Source organism: Trachinotus anak, unplaced genomic scaffold (assembly GCF_046630095.1).
Source record: "Trachinotus anak isolate AG129_WGS33_773 ecotype Australia unplaced genomic scaffold, CSIRO_AGI_Tana_v1 ptg000021l, whole genome shotgun sequence".
Taxonomy (NCBI): domain Eukaryota; kingdom Metazoa; phylum Chordata; class Actinopteri; order Carangiformes; family Carangidae; genus Trachinotus; species Trachinotus anak.
Window position 1 is genome coordinate 23619567 of NW_027273872.1, and position 19498 is coordinate 23639064.

General features: G+C 40.9%; 1 protein-coding gene across 6 annotated transcripts; it reads right to left on the reverse strand.

The window, feature by feature from the left end:
- Positions 1–2814: 2814 nt before the first annotated feature.
- On the reverse strand, positions 2815–18876 carry LOC139605722 (centrosome and spindle pole-associated protein 1-like). Of its 6 annotated transcripts, XM_071457451.1 has the most exons (30): positions 18444–18875; positions 17390–17516; positions 16496–16568; positions 16193–16296; positions 15286–15351; positions 14562–14810; positions 14482–14522; positions 14274–14374; positions 13919–14015; positions 13539–13596; positions 12814–13091; positions 12563–12681; positions 12304–12445; positions 11737–11848; positions 10714–10752; positions 9776–9923; positions 9512–9688; positions 8949–9061; positions 8529–8678; positions 8251–8394; positions 7405–7518; positions 7066–7132; positions 6820–6946; positions 5530–5669; positions 5315–5443; positions 5009–5049; positions 4836–4893; positions 3825–3934; positions 3518–3665; positions 2815–3134 (listed from the first exon to the last, which is right to left on the reverse strand). In XM_071457451.1, the coding sequence occupies exons 2-30, from the start codon at positions 17492–17494 to the stop codon at positions 2962–2964; spliced, it is 3423 nt and encodes a 1140-aa protein (XP_071313552.1). In that variant the 5' UTR covers positions 17495–17516; positions 18444–18875; the 3' UTR covers positions 2815–2961. The 6 variants fall into 6 exon arrangements, with proteins under 6 accessions (XP_071313552.1, XP_071313550.1, XP_071313549.1 ...); XM_071457449.1 differs by having other exon boundaries at positions 13919–14009; positions 14482–14810; positions 18444–18876; XM_071457448.1 differs by having other exon boundaries at positions 14482–14807; positions 18444–18873.
- Positions 18877–19498: the final 622 nt, after the last annotated feature.

Here is a 19498-nt window from a genome sequence, read left to right on the forward strand (position 1 = left end):
TTGTTTCAACCAACTGAGAGGTTTTTGCCTGGACAATCAATTTTTGGATGAAGTTGCTAGCCATGCTATGCTGCTGTGGCCTTCCTGACTCAGTGTAATGCTGAGTGGGATGCAGTGTGTGTGTGTGTGTGTGTGTGTGTGTGTGTGTGTGTGTGTGTGTGTGTGTGTGTGTGTGTGTGTGTGTGTGTGTGTGTGTGTGTGTGTGTGTGTGTGTATTGACACTGGGGTGTCTGGTTGAGTAATGGGGGCGTAGCAGAGTTTAGATGGCTTCTATCCTCCTTCCTATCCAGTGCCAGAGAAGGTCATCACTCATACAGACAGGGAGAGAGAGGAGAGTGAGCAAGTGATGGTGTGCGTCCAGGCAGGACAGAGAGTGAGTGAACAAGTGTGTGTGTGTGTGCACACAAGCAAGAGTGCATGAATGAGACAGAACAGAGCAATGGTACTAAGGGGGGCGAAGAGCGATGGAGAATGAGAAACGGAGGTTAGACAGAGAGAGGTGGAAAACGTGCGTACTCAAGCATGCAAGAAAACTCTCTCTTTTGGGACCCTACAACCACGACCTCCAACTATGACAAATGTTTTATATGTTGTCAGCCACCAGCTCAGCCAACTACAAAGTGCTAACAAACTCTCCAGTCTGTCGTCACTGCATCAGATCCTGACCCAGTCACCTGACCATACATAGTCACACTTGTCTAGATACAGACTTTGGTTGAATGTGGTGGACAGATAATAATAGATTCTCTCTTTTAGGTGGTTATTAACATCTTGGATGAGTGCCATTACCTGATGTGTGCTTCGTCTGTTTTGCTGAATTTATGTTCCAGTGAAAGAAACCGACACCTAGAACTTCCCTGGTAAACAGCTCTGCTTTCATGTAGTCCTTTGTCAGAAAATCAAACCCGCAAGACACGCGAGAAACAAACAGCTACAAGCTCTGAAGCTTTTCATTTTCTTGTGTTCAATTGTTTTCATTTGGTGGATGACGATGGGCTCCCAGGGCCTTTCGAAAGAGAGAGGAAAAAGAAAAAACAACTTCCCTAACATGGTTTTCACCTCTTCTCTCAATAATCCTAAGAGCTTTGTTTTAATGTGTGTCAGTCTTTACTTTCACCAAAAAGACATTATTGAGGTTGTAATTCAGAGACAAACCCTGGAGCTGCTCCACAGATAGAATAATGCAATAACTGCTTAGAGACTGACTGCACTAGATTTCACTGGGTTATGAGAACGTTTGCCATTTAACTGCAATCGTTCAGCAGAGGATCCAAATACTATAAAACACAAGTGAATGAATTATCTTAAATATCAAGACTAAGAGTCTCCAGCCATGAGAGCAGCTCTTCGACACTATTTTAGGAACAGCTGTGCTATGAGCTAAATGCTAACATGCTATTACCATATTAACCATCTTAGTTTAATGTGTCACTTTGCTAATTAGCAGGTTATACTGCTGAAATAGCACATTATAAATTCAGTTTTAATCAGATTTTCCAAAGTAGTGGAAGGTCTCTACAACACCTGGGTTTAACACAAATCCAACACAATTAATTAATTCAGACATTTCTAGGTTATACTACGTCTCACTGATTTTCATAGTACTCCAGGGCCAATGAGATTCCTCATAATGTTCATTTTGGTTATGACTAAATCCTCTCTTGCTTTGGAGTTACAGGTTTGATTCAGAGACCACAGCCTCATCTGAGTCTCTCTTCAGCGTCAGACTCCTGAGTCCTGTGGCTGCCAACATAGCAGACCACCAATGTCATCAGTCCCGCTACGTCTCCTCCACTCCTCCTCTGCTTTATCACCTGCTGAAAACTACAATGGTTGACAGATTAAACCTGAATTCGTTTATAGCCTAGAGCCTTGTTCTTACATACGATCAAACCCATACATGGGCCTGTGCAGAGTGTAAATGTGTCCACTAGAAAAGGGACATTTATTCATAATACACCATCTGAAACAAGGCAGAATGAAGTAGATCACTCCTTGTCTGTGAAGTGTCACAGTTGGTACCATGTCACAGATTGGCTGGTCTTCTCACTGGCTTTAAGGAAAGATCTCCAGACTGAGAGATTAAGGGTTTACTTTTAACTCCTGTATTCAGCACATGTATTTAATTTGAAACAATTGAGTGAGTTAGAATTTCAAGTTTCCAAAGAGTAAAAGAATAGTAAATAATTAGCTGTATGATACAAATATTGATGCCGAAACAATTGTTTCTTGATGTTGTGATCTCCTGTTGAAAAATGGTTTAACAATCTTAAACCTCAGCCACAAATGGTTGAACATTTTGAAAAATATACTTTTTATCATATCTTGGCTGGAAGTCACTGTGTCCAGCTAAGAAACAGTCCAGCACGTAATCACTTGTAAAACCACAACTTGATATTTTTACACTTTAGTTTGTGTATGGATTAAACTAAAGTGAGTAACATGTTCATTTGTCAGCTTCAGAGGTGATGGTGGGCTGATTTTGTAAACTTTAGACAGAGCCAGGCTAGCATTTCCAGTCTTTATGCTAAGCCATGCTAAGTTAATTAGCAGCTGACTGTAGTTCTACATTTAACAGACAGATATCAGAGTTAAACTATGTAAGACCATAAAAGTAATGTGCTGTGAAACATCTGATGAAGCATTTGTAGAGTTGAAGCTGTGATGTGTCGTCAAAGGATGTAAAGAATCAAAATACATAGTTAATAATTAAAATAATTTATTTAAAACATAATTTAGTCATGAGTCAAATAATTGTCCATAAAGAACATCTGAGTTCTCACTGTTTGATGTAAACAACGATTTAAAAAAAAAAAAAAAAAAAAAGTACATACCAGTAGGTATCATCTTCCAGACATTCATACCGATATCCACGAGTTCAAACCAACCATGATCTCATCATTTAAAGACAGTGGAGTCCGTGTTACCATAGTAACCTCTCAGGCTTGAGGGAACAGGGTCCTATGTCACAAACCGCTCCCTCCTCGATGGACGTTCCAAACATTTCAATGTATCGGATGTTCCTGGCCGCATCCAGGGATCCGTAGCAACAGTTTCTATGGAGCTTTGATGGTTAAGATTGTGAAGAGAAAAATGAGGAGGGGAGGAGTCATCATCAGACAGATCCACTGGTCCTGAGGAGCAGGAGCAAGGAGACAGAGTCAAACACTGGGTCTTTAAACCATGTTTTTCATTACAGCATTACCCTGCATGGACTACAGCAGAACCCACTGTGTTTGCTATCTGGACAAATATTTGCTGCATAAAAATGGTAATGCTATTCTTTATCCTACTAGAATAAACAGTTTCCATGGTTATTTGAATACTGGCTGAATATAATCACCTCTGGGCTTTTGAAACCCATTAAAGCTCTAATGTAGAATTTTAATCAGACATCTATGAAAAATACTCTACTTCCCTTCTGAAAAATTATTACTGCTGATATTTGCTTTCATACTACAAAACTTATATAATTACACAAAACATGACCAGAAGTGATGAATCTTTCCAGTCGCACCTGCAGTGTTGCCACGACGACTCAGAGCCATCAGACGACCTGTCCTGTCTCGGCTCCTCCCCTCACTCCTTTGCTCCACCTCCTGCTGTAGCCTGTTAGCTGCGTGAGCGGAGTAATTGTCGTGTTGGCCAGCAGAAGCAGCTCGTTCCTGAACCAACAACAGGACACGAAAATAAGACTTAATGATTTTGAAGAAGTCATAAACGTTGTACCTTACTTAATTGTAGCTTCTGAGCTCACAATTTACATCAGAACACAGGTCAGAAACCTGTGAGGTGTGTGTGTGGTGCTGTGTAAAGCAGAGAACCTGAAGGTGCTGTGACTGTTTGGCCAGCCTCCTCCTCTCCCTGGCCGACAGCTGGGGGGTCTTCTCAATCTCTGGGGTGCGGGGCACTGGAAAGGCATCTCCTAGGGGATCTCAACACACACAACCAAAAGCAAAATAAGCCCCAGGCATCTCTACACAAACACAGAGGATACACTAGACATCTTCCCACTTGGTGCTATTCCTTCTCATTTACATCATCCTGTTGATACCAGATACTTTAACAACTATCAGCTGAATTATCTGTCCGTCACTGAGCAACATGTGTGCTAAAGATCTAAATTTGTTTTAAGGTACATTTAATTCAAGTAAACTGTCACCTGTGAGGTTGTCTTAGGTGAACAACAAACATGATTCGAACCAAATAACTGACATTTAACAACCAGTGTTAGTGCAGCATGGTTCACTGTGAAATATCTAACACCCTCATAGAGCTGTATGTGGACTGTCAGGAGCAGATGCTTCAGTACAAACATCCACTGTAATGATCAGTTTGAGCACAGATGGGACAGAAACTCAAAGTCTGCTCACTCATTCATCTGCAATGTTTTTTGAGTTGAGGAGACGTCAGCCTCAAATCTGTGGACAGCTGTTAGCAAGACTGAATAAAATAGAATCCACACACTGTTTACTCGACTTCCACGGCCTCACACATATCCAGAAATAATCTCATCAACAAACACAAGGTTACTTTTTCACTTAAAATTATCTTTTTGTTCAAGTTGTAATCACTCAGTTTCCACAAAGTTTTACATTTTACACACCATGTGGTCCTAACTGAACTACATACAGTTAACCACTACATACACAGAACATTTCACACAGATGTACATGTTTACAGAAAAGATGCAAACATCAGTCTTGGGATCTTATGAATCAACGTTGGTTCATTTGAATGATCAGAACAATCAGGAAATCTAATTTTTCATCAGCTCTAATCTGCTACGATTCATGAGCAAAGCGTTCTACATCTTGATTTCATGGTGATCTTACCAATGAACGCACTCTCTGACTCCAGCAGAGAACCTCTTGCAGATCCTGCCACACTCCTCTGCAACATACACACAACTCTTTCACAATTCATCTCTTACATTTAATTGATACAGTGTATTTTCAACCATGTAGAGAATTGTTAATAAAAATCAAACAATTTCTTTTCAACTCACCAGATAATCACTTTGCTGTGGTGGGGACAGGTCGAAATAATCTGAAACACAAAAAAGTAATTGTTTATGTTCTTTTGTTTCCATACTATACAAGGAATAGATGCAAAGACTCATGGATCAGCTGTCACTGTCCAGTTAATCTGCCCAGATACAGATCAGAGGTACACAGGTATACAGGTAGAAGACGTGTTCATCCTCATCATCCACATCAGAAAATAAACCTCCACCTGTCAACCTAGCAACACATACATGAACAAAAATGAACTGTTCCAGTGAAACAACTGCAAAAGGATAAAGAGCTCTAACCGTCCTGAACTGTGGACCTCTGGCTGCTGAACTGGTGATATGGATCCCTGTAGTCGTGCCTCCTCCTGCTGGTCACACCTACGTCCTCCAGCTTTGGAACCTCACTGGAGCCCAGCCTGGACTTCCCATCTGACTCACAAATGCAAATTATAACCATTTATAATGTTGACCTGCAGTGGAGTGCAGTGCAATACATTTTAAGAGAGGTGAACTACCTGTGTATTTAAGCTGAAGGGAGTCGTGGATTCGCAGCAGGTTTCTGGGCTCCATGTTTCTGGAGTTGGGTCTTCGGACCGGAGCCTGGAGCCGCAGCCTGGCCATATCAAACACATCCACTGGGGGACGCTCCTGATGTCTGGACAAATTAATACAAGTACAAACACACAAATGCTTACACACAAAACTGAGTCAGTCAAACCTGTGGCACAGTAGAGTCCTTTAATCTTTAAGTCCTTTAATTTAATATTAACCATAAAATCTGAGAGTAAAGGGCGACACATGGCTTAGCTTTGATTCACCAGTGTTAAACAGGACAGGACAAGATTTTAAATTAAATTAGAGTGTTTCGGCAGTTTCGACAGATTGTCAGATTAACTGAAGAACACTGTCACCGACTTTTAACTAGCTAACTATTTCAACCATCTACCCATTACTTTAAACTATTTTTAACGTAAAACAAATTACTTTCAGGTATTTCAACATTCATCCATCACTTTGATCCATTTCAATCCATTACTTGAAACTATTTGATTTGTTTAACCATAAGCCTTTAGCTATTTATATATTTCAACCATTTATTCATCAATTTTAGCGGTTTCAACTTCTCTGCTCACTTGCTAACTAGTTCATGAGCACCCTCTACACATGGGTGTCCAGGTGTTCCAGCTGACTCAATATGAGGATATGACTTTTTTTTATTCAGATCAGAGGTAGGTAGTCTTTATTTTTTCCATTTAGTTTGGTTTACAAGTATTTCTGTTTGAGAATCAATGAAATAAACTAGAGAGTATCTTGCAATGGGATAACACCAGCCACGATGGCCATCAGCATGTTGATATTTTGACCAATGAGTACTCAGCAGTCAGATGGGTCGGACCACGCCCAACTTCAAACTCGGTTTTCATTTTGATCACAACACCTGTAAAGTTTCATGACTGCATCTTGCCCAGCTGTGATGCTAATGTGGTGACAAAATATGTCACAGATGTAAAACACCTGACACATTATTCAAAAAACACATTTGGGGTAGTTCCTGCTACAGCAGGTGTCTCCAGGAGCACATTTTGCCATGATGATACACAGACACACACACAGACTCACAAGGTCAAAGCAATACCAGCCCAACATGTACTGTGCAGGAGGTGGACTTACAACAATATCTAATTTGCAGTGTGAACCTGAAGGTAATGGCCCTATACATGTATAACTATGTCCCCAAAATGCTGGACTTAAAGTGATGAATGTTATGAGGATTCAGTCAGAGTGATGCATCTGCCAGGTCTGACCTGTCACTCAGAGGAGAGTCTAAATCCTCCCAGTCGCCCTGCTGCAGACGGCCCTCCAGCCGTTTCTGTTCACTACGAAGCTGCCGACGCAAAGCTGACAGCTCACTGAACACATCGCGCTGGTCACCTGAAAACACACACACAAATATTAAGTCTCAGTGCTAACCTTCAACAACTAGATAGTATCACAGAGCTTCTGAACTATTATCCAAGTAAAGTGTGTATGTGTGTACATGTATATAGTACCTGCGGCTCGGAGCTGGTTCCTACATGCAGGTACGGGAGGGGACTGGAGACCAGACAAAGAGCGCTCCTGTAACACAGACAGACGAGTGAGAAGCTATGAAAAGAGAGATATCCACAGAGAGTTCATCATTAACCTTTATTTATCCAAAGAAGAAGTTGCTGAGAAAACATCCTCTGTTATGCAGAGAAATCATTTTTTTGTAATTTGTGTTCTCCAAAGCAAGGAACAAAATTGGGCCACATTTCTTTTAAGGCAATGTAGATGTGTAGGAATACCTGTGGAGATACCTTTTATGCTGTGTGTGTGTGTGTGTGTGTGTGTGTGTGTGTGAGACTCACAGACAGGGGGGCAGTAGAGTGCTGGCTGTCAACAGTAGGGGGTCTGGGGCTGTACTGGTGTAGCCCATGTTTCTTCTGCAGGGTGGGGATTGGAGGCGAAGGCTCCCTGCGGACCTAAAGAAAACACATCACCCAGTCACTACATTATAGTTAGCTGGAGTGGATACAAATGGTAACAAGGGACAATCTACTGAACAGTCTGACAGTTTTATTTTAAACTAAGCTTCTGTAGAGTCATTTTAGACACATTCAACCAAGAAGGAAAAACAACAGTAAACTGTAAAATGTGGTGTAGTGTTTGAACAATGAGAACACATTTATTCATGGCGCTCTGTTTTACATTGTCCATCCCTGGTGTTGTGGATGCTGAGAGAGCTGAAGGTCCAGGTTACAGCATACCTGACAAATTATCCTCACAAAAATTACTTGTCCTGGTTACTTTCCCTTTAGTTTGATCAAAAACAAATGTCAAAGCTGAAGAAATATTACTACTTCCTTGTTCCTGTGGGCTCCAGTCTTCGTAGTGTGTGGTTATAACTCAAACCAGAACTAAAGACCTGAGGAAACATTTGATCACTTCTGGACTGTAAGCTTTGCTCTTCTAGAACTTTTAGAGAGGAGATGATAATGTTTAACTGTCTCTGTAACCACTGACAATTCCTTAACAGGTCCATACTCACTGAAGTCATGCAGCTAGTATTGGAAATTCACTGGTTAGATTACAGTATGATAATTATATAATAATTGGACTCACTTGGTTTAAAAAAAAAAAAAAAGCACTAATAATTACATAATTGAAATGATGTGTTTTTTGTTGTGTGGCTGTTGAGATGTCAGTGAACAAACCTCCTCCACCCGGGCCTGCCTCTCTCTCTCATACTGCCTCCTCAGGGCTGCGTTCTCCTTCTCCTCTGCCTCCTTCTTCTTCTTGTCTACTTCCTTCTTCCTCTGTTCAGCCAGATGAATTAACTCTTCATTCTTGGCCTTTTGCTGAGAGACACAGATGAAAGAAAAGAAGGTTATTTTCCTGTAATCTAGCATTCTCAAATAATTAAAGGATAAGAATTTTTCACCAGAAAAAAAAAAAAAAAAACCCTGCATGACACTGTTCGTTAGCTCTTCACCTCCATCTCCTTCCGTTTCTTCCTCTCTTGTTCTTCCTCGTACTCCCTCTGGATGCGAGCCCTCTGCTCTGCCAGCCTCCTCTCTTCTTTCTCCTCCTCCAGTCTGGTCCGTTCCCTCTCCTCTGCCTTTTTACGCATTTTCTCCTCAATCTGTTCACAGATACACATTAATGAGACAATATAAACCCATTAAAACAACTACAGACTACTTGTATTCACAGGCTGGAGGACTGGGACACATTTCTATCAAGGTTAGAAACAAAACTCTTTCTGGTTTGCCCTGGTTAAGTCAAGTAGCTAGCTCAATTTCTAACACAATCTCTAAAGCGTGGTTGGCTGCCAGCAGGAGTGATGCTGGACAAGATCGTCTACCATACAAGCACAGCCAGCAGAAGTACGACCAGCTGTCTGACACAGTACCTGCTGTTTGAGGTAAGCTTTGTACTTGTCCTGTTCCTGGAGCTGGTGCTGAGTGGGCTGGTTGGCAAACACATTGCCTCTGGCAAACTGGGGAGTTTGGACGTGGGTGAAACCTGCACAAAGAGGAAAACATGAAGAGATTTAACTGTGAGTTGGACCAAAGAGACTTATTTTCTAAATAATGTTCCTTCCAGACCAGGAGAAACCTCACTGAGGTGTAGCTAATGACGTGACAGTTTGAAGATGTAGCACAGACCTTAACTGTCATGTCATGGGGCTAGTGTTGTTCTCTCAGTTGAGAAACAAATATGTAGACCTGAATGAGCTGCAGACATTCATGGAGATAGTGTCAGTGTGTTTCTTGTCCTTTCCAGGGCTTTGTCACTGTGTATCTTAGCAGTCGCCACAGCAATAAAATGTTTATCAGAGCACCATACATAAGATGGAGCTCTGATAAATACATCCATTTGTTTGATCCATTTGTTTTCCCAGTTGCTAAATAATAAAATGTTCTAATAGCAAAACACTGCTAAATAAATCAAGAGTGAATCTGGTTACGCTACCAGAGAGTCTGTCTCTAGAGTCATGGATACTGCACTCTGCTACAGTACCAGAGACCCTCTCGTTGGGGTCAGGGTGCTCTGCCTGTCGTGCTGTCATGGTGGCTGTGGCTCTCCTCTGCCACTGCTCTGGGTTGCTGTAGGCCTCCTCATTCAGCTTGTGCATCTGGTTGAGGTCAGCTGGACGACAGGAACCATGAGTCAGAAACCAAATCCTTTGTACAAGCATTGTATATCCAAAATAAGACTCTACACATTGGGACCCACCAATGAGATTCCCAGTGCTGTCTCTGAGTGGGGCTCCTCCTCCACCTCGACCCCAGGGCTGGTGGTTCTTCATGTCGGCCTCCAGCTGGGCCTCATAACGCTCCCTCTCCTCCCTCTCCAGACGCCTCCTTTCCTGTTGCTCCTGGATCTGCAGAATGGTATTTTCACAGTTACATCAAAAATCATCAAATGATGAAAACTTTAGAAGTCCCTAAATTTTCCTTGCAACCGCATCTGCACTTCTCAATGCTTTGTATAAATACATATCATCTCCAGCTCACACGGTGATGCATTAAGTAAGCCTTGGTGATCATAAATATTATGTTGCTTTTTTGTGAACTGTGTGACTGCCAGACAAATTTATCAAGATGCTTCCTGTATAAATCCGAAAAAAAAAAAAAAAAAAAAAAAAAAACAGCTATGATGCCAAAACAATTGTTACATTTTGAGATTTAATATAACAAGTTCATTCGAACTTTTTGTTTCAACCATCACATGCTGCAAAAAGGAGGCTGCAGGTGCAACTCAGAAGCCATCAGTTCTTAAATATATTTACACATGTGACACATGATTGAAACAAAGGTGGTATCACAACTCCTGACTATAGAACAGGAATCTCAAACACAGAAAAGATGGCCGTTCATCTGGAGTGACTTGTCATGTAGAATTCCTACACCACGACAGGCAACCAAAGAAAACTGTGAGGGGCTGGAAAATATTTGTGTGAGTCTGCAGTGATCATGTGTGTTGCAGAGATGCCTGGCAAAAGAAACAAGCTGGGGAGAAAAGTAGTGACGATTTGTGTTGCTTTATTTAGAGGGAACACAGGAGGGACTGAGGAGATCTAACAAACACTTCTACTGCCAACGCTATCAACACATTAATGAGGATCTAAAAGGGTAATTAACTTACACTACATCTAACTAGATCCATTTTACCTTGTTGTAAAGCTCGCTGCTCCCTCTCCTGGAAGCTTCCTGCCAACATATCACAGACTAGGATGCAGTGAATCTTCAAAGTTATCTGCCACTATTTTGCTTTGTCTCCCTGCTACTGCTGTTTCCAACCTAGGAGCTGTGCCAAGATGACACTGGTTACACAGAACCTACTCTACAATAAAGGTTGCAATCTGTTAAAAAGGTATCTGACAACCTAAATCACAATTCTATTACCATCTTCAAAGGAGCTATTTGTAAGTTTTGCTGTTGTTACACAGCCAACGTTAGCATGAACAGCAGTTTATTTACCGGTCTTGGTGAGAGCTTCAGCCACTGTTGTATTTAAAAGACAAGAAGTTTTAATACGTCCTCTGAGCAGCACCGCCGCTTCAGGGCAGACTGGGGTCAGGGCTAGCCGGTTTTGCATGCTAACTTCAGTAGAAGAAAAGAAGTGATAGAAATAGATGCCAAAGAGTGTTGTTTTCCACTTCTGGAGATGGCTCTTGGTGAGTAAAGGAAGGAGGTTTGATGCTGAACTCATCATGTTTCTTCTGGACTGGTTAGTAAACAGCTGTTGACGCTAACGTTGGCTGTGTAGCAACAGCAAAACTAACAAACAGCTCCATTAACTTTCAATGTCCAAAAACCTAATCTTTCTGTATGTGTTATAAATGTTGTAAAATCAACTTTAAACGTAGACCACACTCATTCTCACAACAATACTCATCTGAAATGCTAAGAAAGAATAAGTCTGGTAGTCTGGCATTTTCATGATACCCCCTCGGATTATTTCAGTTTAACTTCACATACATCAGCTGTTCGTTCTGCTTTACTCTGAGCTTGACAAACACAACCCCTTGGATTTCATCGATAAACCTGCTTGATAGGTTACTATAACACATTCATACATTAGAACTACAATTCTTTGTGTTTTAAAAGAAAATGTGATGATCATGGATGATGATAGTAGTAGAAGGATTAACCCAAGGTAGGTAAATATACATTCAAAGTGGGTCAACCAACCTGTTCTTTGAGAGCATCTCTGTAGCTCAGAATCCTCTCCCTGGTTGACCTTGACCTCTCTGAAGGGAAAACCCTAACCTGTGAGTCCACAGGAGCAGCCTCATTGCTCGGCCTGTAAGAAAAGATGCAAAATCACAGCACAATCTGACCACGATTTTAATGTGACTGTTTTAATGAATGATGTCCTGTTACTGTGTCTTATTGCATCACTCTCTCACTAAAATAACATTTAACAGGTCCCAAATCACAGGTCGATTCTTTTCATAGGGCATTAAAAACCAATTTCTCCCTTAGAGACACAAGCATGTGCTAGTGCCTTGTCTATTCTGTTTGGTTAGAAAATATAAGGCAAATTACAAGAGGGTACACAATTGTCTTCTGTTACTTTGCTTACATGTATATGCTGCCAAACAGTTTACTGAGTTTCAGGACAGTTGACAGGAGCACCGACAGATCAAAAAGATGGACTAGGAAAGCAGCTAAATTTACTGACACCTGGATGTTGGTTGTTGATTTTCTCACCCTGCTTTCAGGCTAACATACTAAAAGTGAAGAGGGTATAGTTACTGCATTGGTGGCTCAGGGAAGCTGCTTCCACTGTGCTGGCTGTGAGGGCTGTGGTTACCAAACTGACTGGGCACACCTCCCCCTGGTGGTATGTTCCAGTAGGACATGGGCAGGCCGGCACCAGGAACAGACAAATGACCATCTGGACAGAAAAATTAAACATTAAAATTATGAAGGGAATTTTTTTTGCACAGCCATCTACTAATATATTCACTAAAGCTGTTTTAGTCCCATTCAACAGAGGAGATCAGTGCCTTACAGTAGGCCATGTTTGGGTCAAGTAGGTTTCTGGTGCCATAGTTGTGATGGGGTTCTCCATACGGGCTCCTGTAGGCTTCACTGAGCGTTGAGGGAGGATGTGGATGGAACAAAGGGATTCTGGAGACAAAAGAATTTGCAAATTGTGAACTTTCCGTAGATGTTACTTTTCTGGCTGTTTTGGTTATTTATGAAGAATAGAGCTTATCTGGAGCTGAACATCACTGAAATGGATTTTCGTAACAGGTATACCTGGGAGTGTCCAAGGCTCTGGAGAAGGAGGGGGCAGCAGGCTGACTGCTGGGGGACAAACCTCCTCCTCCCAGAGCCAGAGTAGAGCTGTACTCCAGCAGGGGGGACTGGAAGGCCACATGAGGCTGCTCAGGAGGAGGCATTTCTCTTTCTCGAACACCGATCTTCTGATTATGGGGCAGACCTCTGAATAATGATTCACTCTCTCGTGTTGCTGAAGGCTCCAAAACCTGAGGATCTTTTCTCCTGCTCAGTCCAAACTGTCTGATTCGGTCCGGCTGATTTGTAGATTGAAAAAAAAAAAAAAAGTTAAAGTGAGACAAACCTCCTTTACTGATAATCAAGGATCAACTGCAGCAGCATAATAAGAGTGTATACTAAAAATGAACTCCAATTACATTAGACCTATATTTTCTGAATAACCATTAGATTAGTTAAAAAAAAAAAAAAAAGGAGGCCTCAGTCATAGTGCCTAGATAATATTTCTTTTGGTGATCAAAGAATTAAATATTCTGCACTTGCACTCAGTGGGTTTGCTATGAATAAAAATGTCCAGGCTTGCAGACATAACCATCCTTCACAGTTTGAGAAACCTCAAACTTGGCTGGAGGGTAAAACTGTCAAGGTGGTCAGTGAATTTGGGAATTTGTATCCATCCCCTGTGATCCTAAAAGTGATTATTTTACCCAAACTAAATGAGAGTTGTTCGTCAGGTGCCAGCTGACCTGTTTCTCAGGATCATTCGCACCTGTCGCAGCAACTTTCAGCTCCAAATCTTTCTCCCTGCAACAAGGACACACATCAACAGTTATTTATAGATGTTAAACGCTGAATGACATCCACAGGAAAGTTCAAGAAGTGAGCAAGTGGAGGTTCAGTGTTTTGCTCAGTAACACTTAAAGAGGATACAAGGCTCTTGACAGACTCAGCTTATAAAGGGCATTCAACCTTTTGGAGGCTTGTCTATTCAAATTATTCAAACACAAGCTAACTGCTTGTATGAATATCTATCTCTCTGGATATGTGACATCTACCTGCTCAAAATGTTAACATTGTTTTGGTGTTACATTGGACATGAAAAGACAAACGGTTGCTGATGGAGTACCTCTTCTTGTTCCGGTGCTGTTCAGCTATCTGCTCCTGCAGCTCCTGTCTGTAGCGCTCCTTCCTCCTCCACAAAGCCTCGTCTGTATCAGCTGTTCCTGAAATGATGGGACACCATTTACAAAGAGTCATTTCTTTAGACTGTTTGGCAAAAGCTAGACAATGTTGCGGTTTTCTTTTGTAAGATTTTTAATTCATAATGCATCATTTCAGCAAACTACAGTAAAAAAAATCTCTTTATACCAATCAACAACTTGATGTCATATCTTTATCAGTTCAAATTGATTTTGTCGTAAATGCTCATCAAATGGACCTTTCATTTTTGTACAGCTGCAAAATGTAAAACATCCTTTAACCTATTATCAGGCCAGTGGCAAACTCAGCATCCTCATTTTTGGTCAGTGCTCTCAACCTCCTGCCTTCTCTGGCCAAACCTACAGGATTCTCCCTCTTCTCCCTGGGAAAAGCCAAATAAATAAATGGATGAATACAGACATCAAGGTTATGATGCCATTTTATGACATGCTTGACATACACACAAAAAGAAAAAAAAAATATTGGTACCTGCTATCAGTCTTATTGGTTCTTCTCTTCTCATAAGTGCCCTCCATCGCCATATGTCTGTGCCTTTTGCCTTCCATCAGCTCCAGCTCCTCCTTAAAGTACTCCTCTTCATCTGACTCATGGTCCACTGGTCTCCCTAGCCTGTCATGATGCCTAGGAGACAGTGATGACTGCTCCTCTTCCTCCTCGGGACAGAGGGTCTTAACCTCAGCAAGGTGCAGAGCTCTGTGCAGAGGACCCTTATGGTCCTCTGTCAGAGTGGCTGCATCTCTCCATGAGGAGGCTCGATGCTTAGGAACAACCTCTGTCTGGTCTTTAAGCAGGTTCTGCTATAAGAAACACAATTGTAAGAGGCAATGTTTATTTAAAAAACAAAAAGGGTGTGAAGCTACCATCAACAGGTACACACTGACTGTTTTAAATATGAATATCAAGTTGGGTGCAATCAAAACTACATTTATTTTGTTTGATCTAAATCTATCCACCATCTATAATTATTCCTCTAGCTTTCCATGTATCCCCAGGTAATTGTAGAAGAACCACGTTCAAGCACCCACAGTTGGGAGTCACTGCTCCAAACAATAGTTATCACTGCCCCTTTTCACAAGGTTCCCTATCTGTATTTTATATACGTTTTAGGAAACAAAGAGGTCTTTCAAATCTTTCATGAAATCTTAATCCACAAAGAATGATTGACAAAGTTAGCACTAGGTTTCTATATTGTTTATCCTGTTCAAGTCTGCTCCCATAATTATCCTGTTTTGCCTTTTCATGCTCATGCAGTCATTAAAGAGAGGTATTTACCTTTATAGACCTCCTGTTATCAAGGTGGATTAATGGTCCAGGCTCTGCAAGGTGAAAGTGTTTTTTCTGGAAAATAAAATGTTACCATCGTGATTCCAACATTGTGAATTTTACTTGTTCAACAATAAAGATTCAAGCAGTGTTAACTTACAGACCGAGCTACAGCTGGAATCTAAAGCTGACAGGAGCTAAAACACTGGGCCCAAACCCACAGACTGAATCTTCAAATGTACCTACCTGTAAAATGTCACTGTAAATGATCCCCAACGTTACAGTGCAACTTGAACACATACAGTACACTAGGTTAAGTTCTGCTATTACTACATAGCCAACGTTAGCATTAGCAGTAGCGTTTTCATGACTGAAGTCAAATACGTTGTAAACACAACTTGGTGATGTGATACTTACAGGATATCTGAACACCATATGGATTATAGGATACTGAGAGGTGCAAAAGGATATACAAACTGTGTCCTAGGACACTGACAAAAGGCTGCTACATTTCATGACCTCATTTGGAGGGGTCTTCTAAGTAGGACAAGTACTGTTAGCCAGACACAACATACTCTCTTATGCTGATTTCAATGGATCCAGCCCTGGATCACAGCTTCAGTAATGAACTGTAAACACTACACAAAGCTCACACAACAGTCAACATATTTTCTTTGGACCTCTGCACAAGACATATAAAGCTTACAATACAACTTGGCCAAAAACAGAAGCACTTTCATCCTAATATCTTGAATTTTATTGTTACTTAATATCTATAGGACATATCAACAATTTAGCCAAATGTAAAACTGGAGTGAAAAAGTCAACAGATGTCAAACGAATATAATCAAATAACCTCCAAGCTCGTCTGCTACAGCCAATTACATCAGTGAATAGATAAGTCTGTGACAGTCACCTGAGCCATGTAGCGCCTGTAGTCCATACGGAGCTCATGCTGCAGCCTCTGTTTCTTCCTCTCATACTCCACACCGAGAGGTAGACCCACACTGCAACTCTCCTCTGACAAAACACACCCATTAATGTTTAATAGAGACACAAGGTGAAGAGTTTCACGCTTAAACAAGACAACTGCCACTTTAAACAAACATCTATCCTAACCGTTCAGATGGCAGAAAGACACTTGATAAGTTACTAGTATTGATAGACTTAAGCTCTATAAACCATTAGAATTAAAGGAGAAAAATGTCATGTTCTGTACCTTTCCCCTGCACATCAGACCTGGGTGGGATGTTCTCTTTAACAGTAGACCCACAGGCTCTGTGGGGTTTTGCCTGTCAGTTAAAAATATAGGAACATCATGCATTAAAAATATAATATAATATAATATTATATATATATATACACACACACACACACACACACACACACACTGGGATCACAACAAAATGGTCATCCTAGTACTCTCTTTACAACTTTACATTTCCAAACAAATAGGGAAACGGGGCAATAGTCAATCCTTTTTATCATTTACAATTTAAAACTTTTGTGGGATGCCATCAGTCTTGGCTTTTTTTCAGCTGATGCTTTGGTTTGACCTCATAATGGTGAAAGAGATGAACACAAAATGCCACTTTGTGTACCATGTTTTATTTATTACTCGATGCTCCTGCATACAAACACAAAAACCATGCCAGAAGGAAAAAGAAAAGGAAAGGGATCAAGAGAAGAGAGAATAGAGGAGGGATGGGGAAGGAGGAAATGAAGAAAAACAGGGAAAAAGAGCAAAAGGAAAGAAAAAAAAGGAAAGAAAGTCCTCTCATTTACTGTGCATCATACCCCTGGCCCCTCTTCCCATGATGCCATGTCATCAGCATACTTACCTCATGTGAAGTCTCATTTTGGCCTCCCTTTGTTACAGTTTTCTTATTTAAGTTATTGTTGATGTTTTGTTACATGTGTACACTGTTTAATGTTGCATGTCTTGTGTATATTTTATGGTTTTTGTACCGTTTTGGTGTTTGGCATGAATAAATCATCATCATTGGATGCACCTAAAGGGTTTAAATATAACATAAGAATGTATCAAAATAAATGTCTGCCAGAAGTGAACCAGTTCATAACCAACAACTCAGCAACCAGCATTAAAACACACCTTTATTTCCATGTAGGGTGGGTCTTGTTCTAGACAGGCTTTATCCTCAGCTACTCTTGCCTTCCGCTCCCTGATGAAGTTCTCCAGCTCATCATCCATCTCCATTTGGCAAAGTTATACAACCCAGCTGAGAACACAAAATACCATGCTTGCTTATTTTCATCACTACCACAGAGAACTCAATTTTAAAATGTGTCAGTGTTGAAAGACTTCAGGGTTTAAATTTGATGCTTTTATGCCGATAAGGCCCATTATTTAAAAATAAACAGTTTCATGGAGAGTGCTCAACTGTGTGCCATGGAGGGCCAAATAGAGGTTTTATCCCAGACAAAGACTTCAGCAGGTCACCTCTCAATAATTAGCTCCTTCTCTCTAATTCAATGAGTGCTAATCATCAATTCAATCACCTGCATGCAGGGATGAAAATATTATCAATTGTGTACTGGTGTGGTGACACTGCAGTTCACTTCTTTGGTGCATTGTCTGTGGAGCTGATAAATCCAAGAAATGTCAGTTTTGAGGTTTTCAAAGGCACAGGGCGGAAATAGAGGCCACGATCATGTGACCCCATTCAACTGATGCCAACACAATATTACTGCATGGGGTCAGACATAAGTCAGTCAGCTCTACATATGGTTCCCTCTCTGAAAACCATATTGATTCAGGGCCAAGTGGGTAATAATACTGTCTCTTTAATTTTTCGTTGTTAGGCAACCATGATGAACACCATAGCGTCACTTTGCTTGGTGGTAGCGTTAACTTAACGGTTGTCATGATGCCTCTGCCATTGTGTAATTATCACAACTAATGACAAGTTTAATAAACTGTACGGATTGTGCGTGTTTAGTTAGTGCAGAGTAACCTACAGACCGCGTTAGCTAGCCTGTTAGCCTTGAGAAAGGAAAGGTAAACCCAAAGTATAGCCAATAAGAACGACACAAAAACTAGTAAAGCTAACCCTAGCTAATTACTAGCCCTTAGCCTAACTAACGTTAGCTGCCGAAGGTAACTGTGTCGTTTACTGCCGCTAATGATGATAATGAAACAAACCTACCGTTCAGCTGGGTTTCAGTGTGACGTTACCGAAGAAGGTAGTGTTGGCTAGCTTGCAAATGTTGGCGGTGCCTTTTGAGCCGATGACCATAAACAAGTTCATCACAATGTTGCAGTACTTCCAGGTTCAACCGTAAAAATAAAACCCCGTGTAAGAAAACGCGGCAATAGCTGTCGCACTCACTCCGCCCTTGTTGATACTGTTTTACGCTTCAGCTGTCTATGCTGTTGATAAAAGTCAGAGGATTTTGTTTGGATGACTCATGAAATGTGTCACCGTCATTATGAGAATTTCATGAATCCTGATACACAGATTTCCATCCCTAGTTCAGGGATTCCTAGTTTAATAAAATTAATAAATAAAATGATCACAACTGACATTTTCCCCGGGATCAAAAATATTTTGTATGGCCTGATGTCCTCGTCCGTGACACATTGCATGTTCTTATTTTGAAGGTAAATCCTACACTTCCTGTCTTTCGCCGCATACTCTCTCTACCTTGACAGAGCGCGGCTCAGCAATGAACATCGCTTGTTACGGGAGGTAACCCTGTTGTCCAAGCCCACCTCCTCATAAGACTCACCCCACCCCTTGGGGAACACGTTGCATTTACGTCCTATAAAAACACTGTGAAAACCTAAAACCCACAGTCATACCATTATGCTGTTTGTGGGAAAAGAGAAATGAAGGCCCAACCACTATCAAAAGTGGGTCATGGATTAATCCTATTAATCCATTTATTGCTAATGCTATTAGCGGTCTTTTTTTTACATAATGTAAACCGAAAAACTAAATGCATTCCATGCTATACATAAGTAGTAGAAAAATTTAAAAAAAATCAAACTGTCTCTTTTCACACACCCTTAGATTACACTGACATATAATAAATGCATTTTAAATTTAAAAACATCCCGATTCAATGTCATGCTTTTCAGTGTTGCTGTTTTCTGCTTCAGGACATTGAATCAGTGACAACAATGTGTTTCAATAGTATGACATTTATAATATTAATGGACAGGCCAATATTTTAGTCTTTGGCCATTTCAAGAAAAAAA

Bases quoted from the DNA above. Each gene is read 5' to 3' on its own strand.
- LOC139605722 (XM_071457447.1), bottom strand. From the start codon at position 17,494: ATGGAGATGGATGATGAGCTGGAGAACTTCATCAGGGAGCGGAAGGCA. The intron at 13,597-13,918 runs GTACTCCATCAG...TCCTTGTTGCAG, and splicing joins CAGCACCGGAACAAGAAGAG to GGAGAAAGATTTGGAGCTGA. The intron at 9,062-9,511 runs GTAGCGTAACCA...CTCTTTGTGCAG, and splicing joins CTCTAGAGACAGACTCTCTG to GTTTCACCCACGTCCAAACT.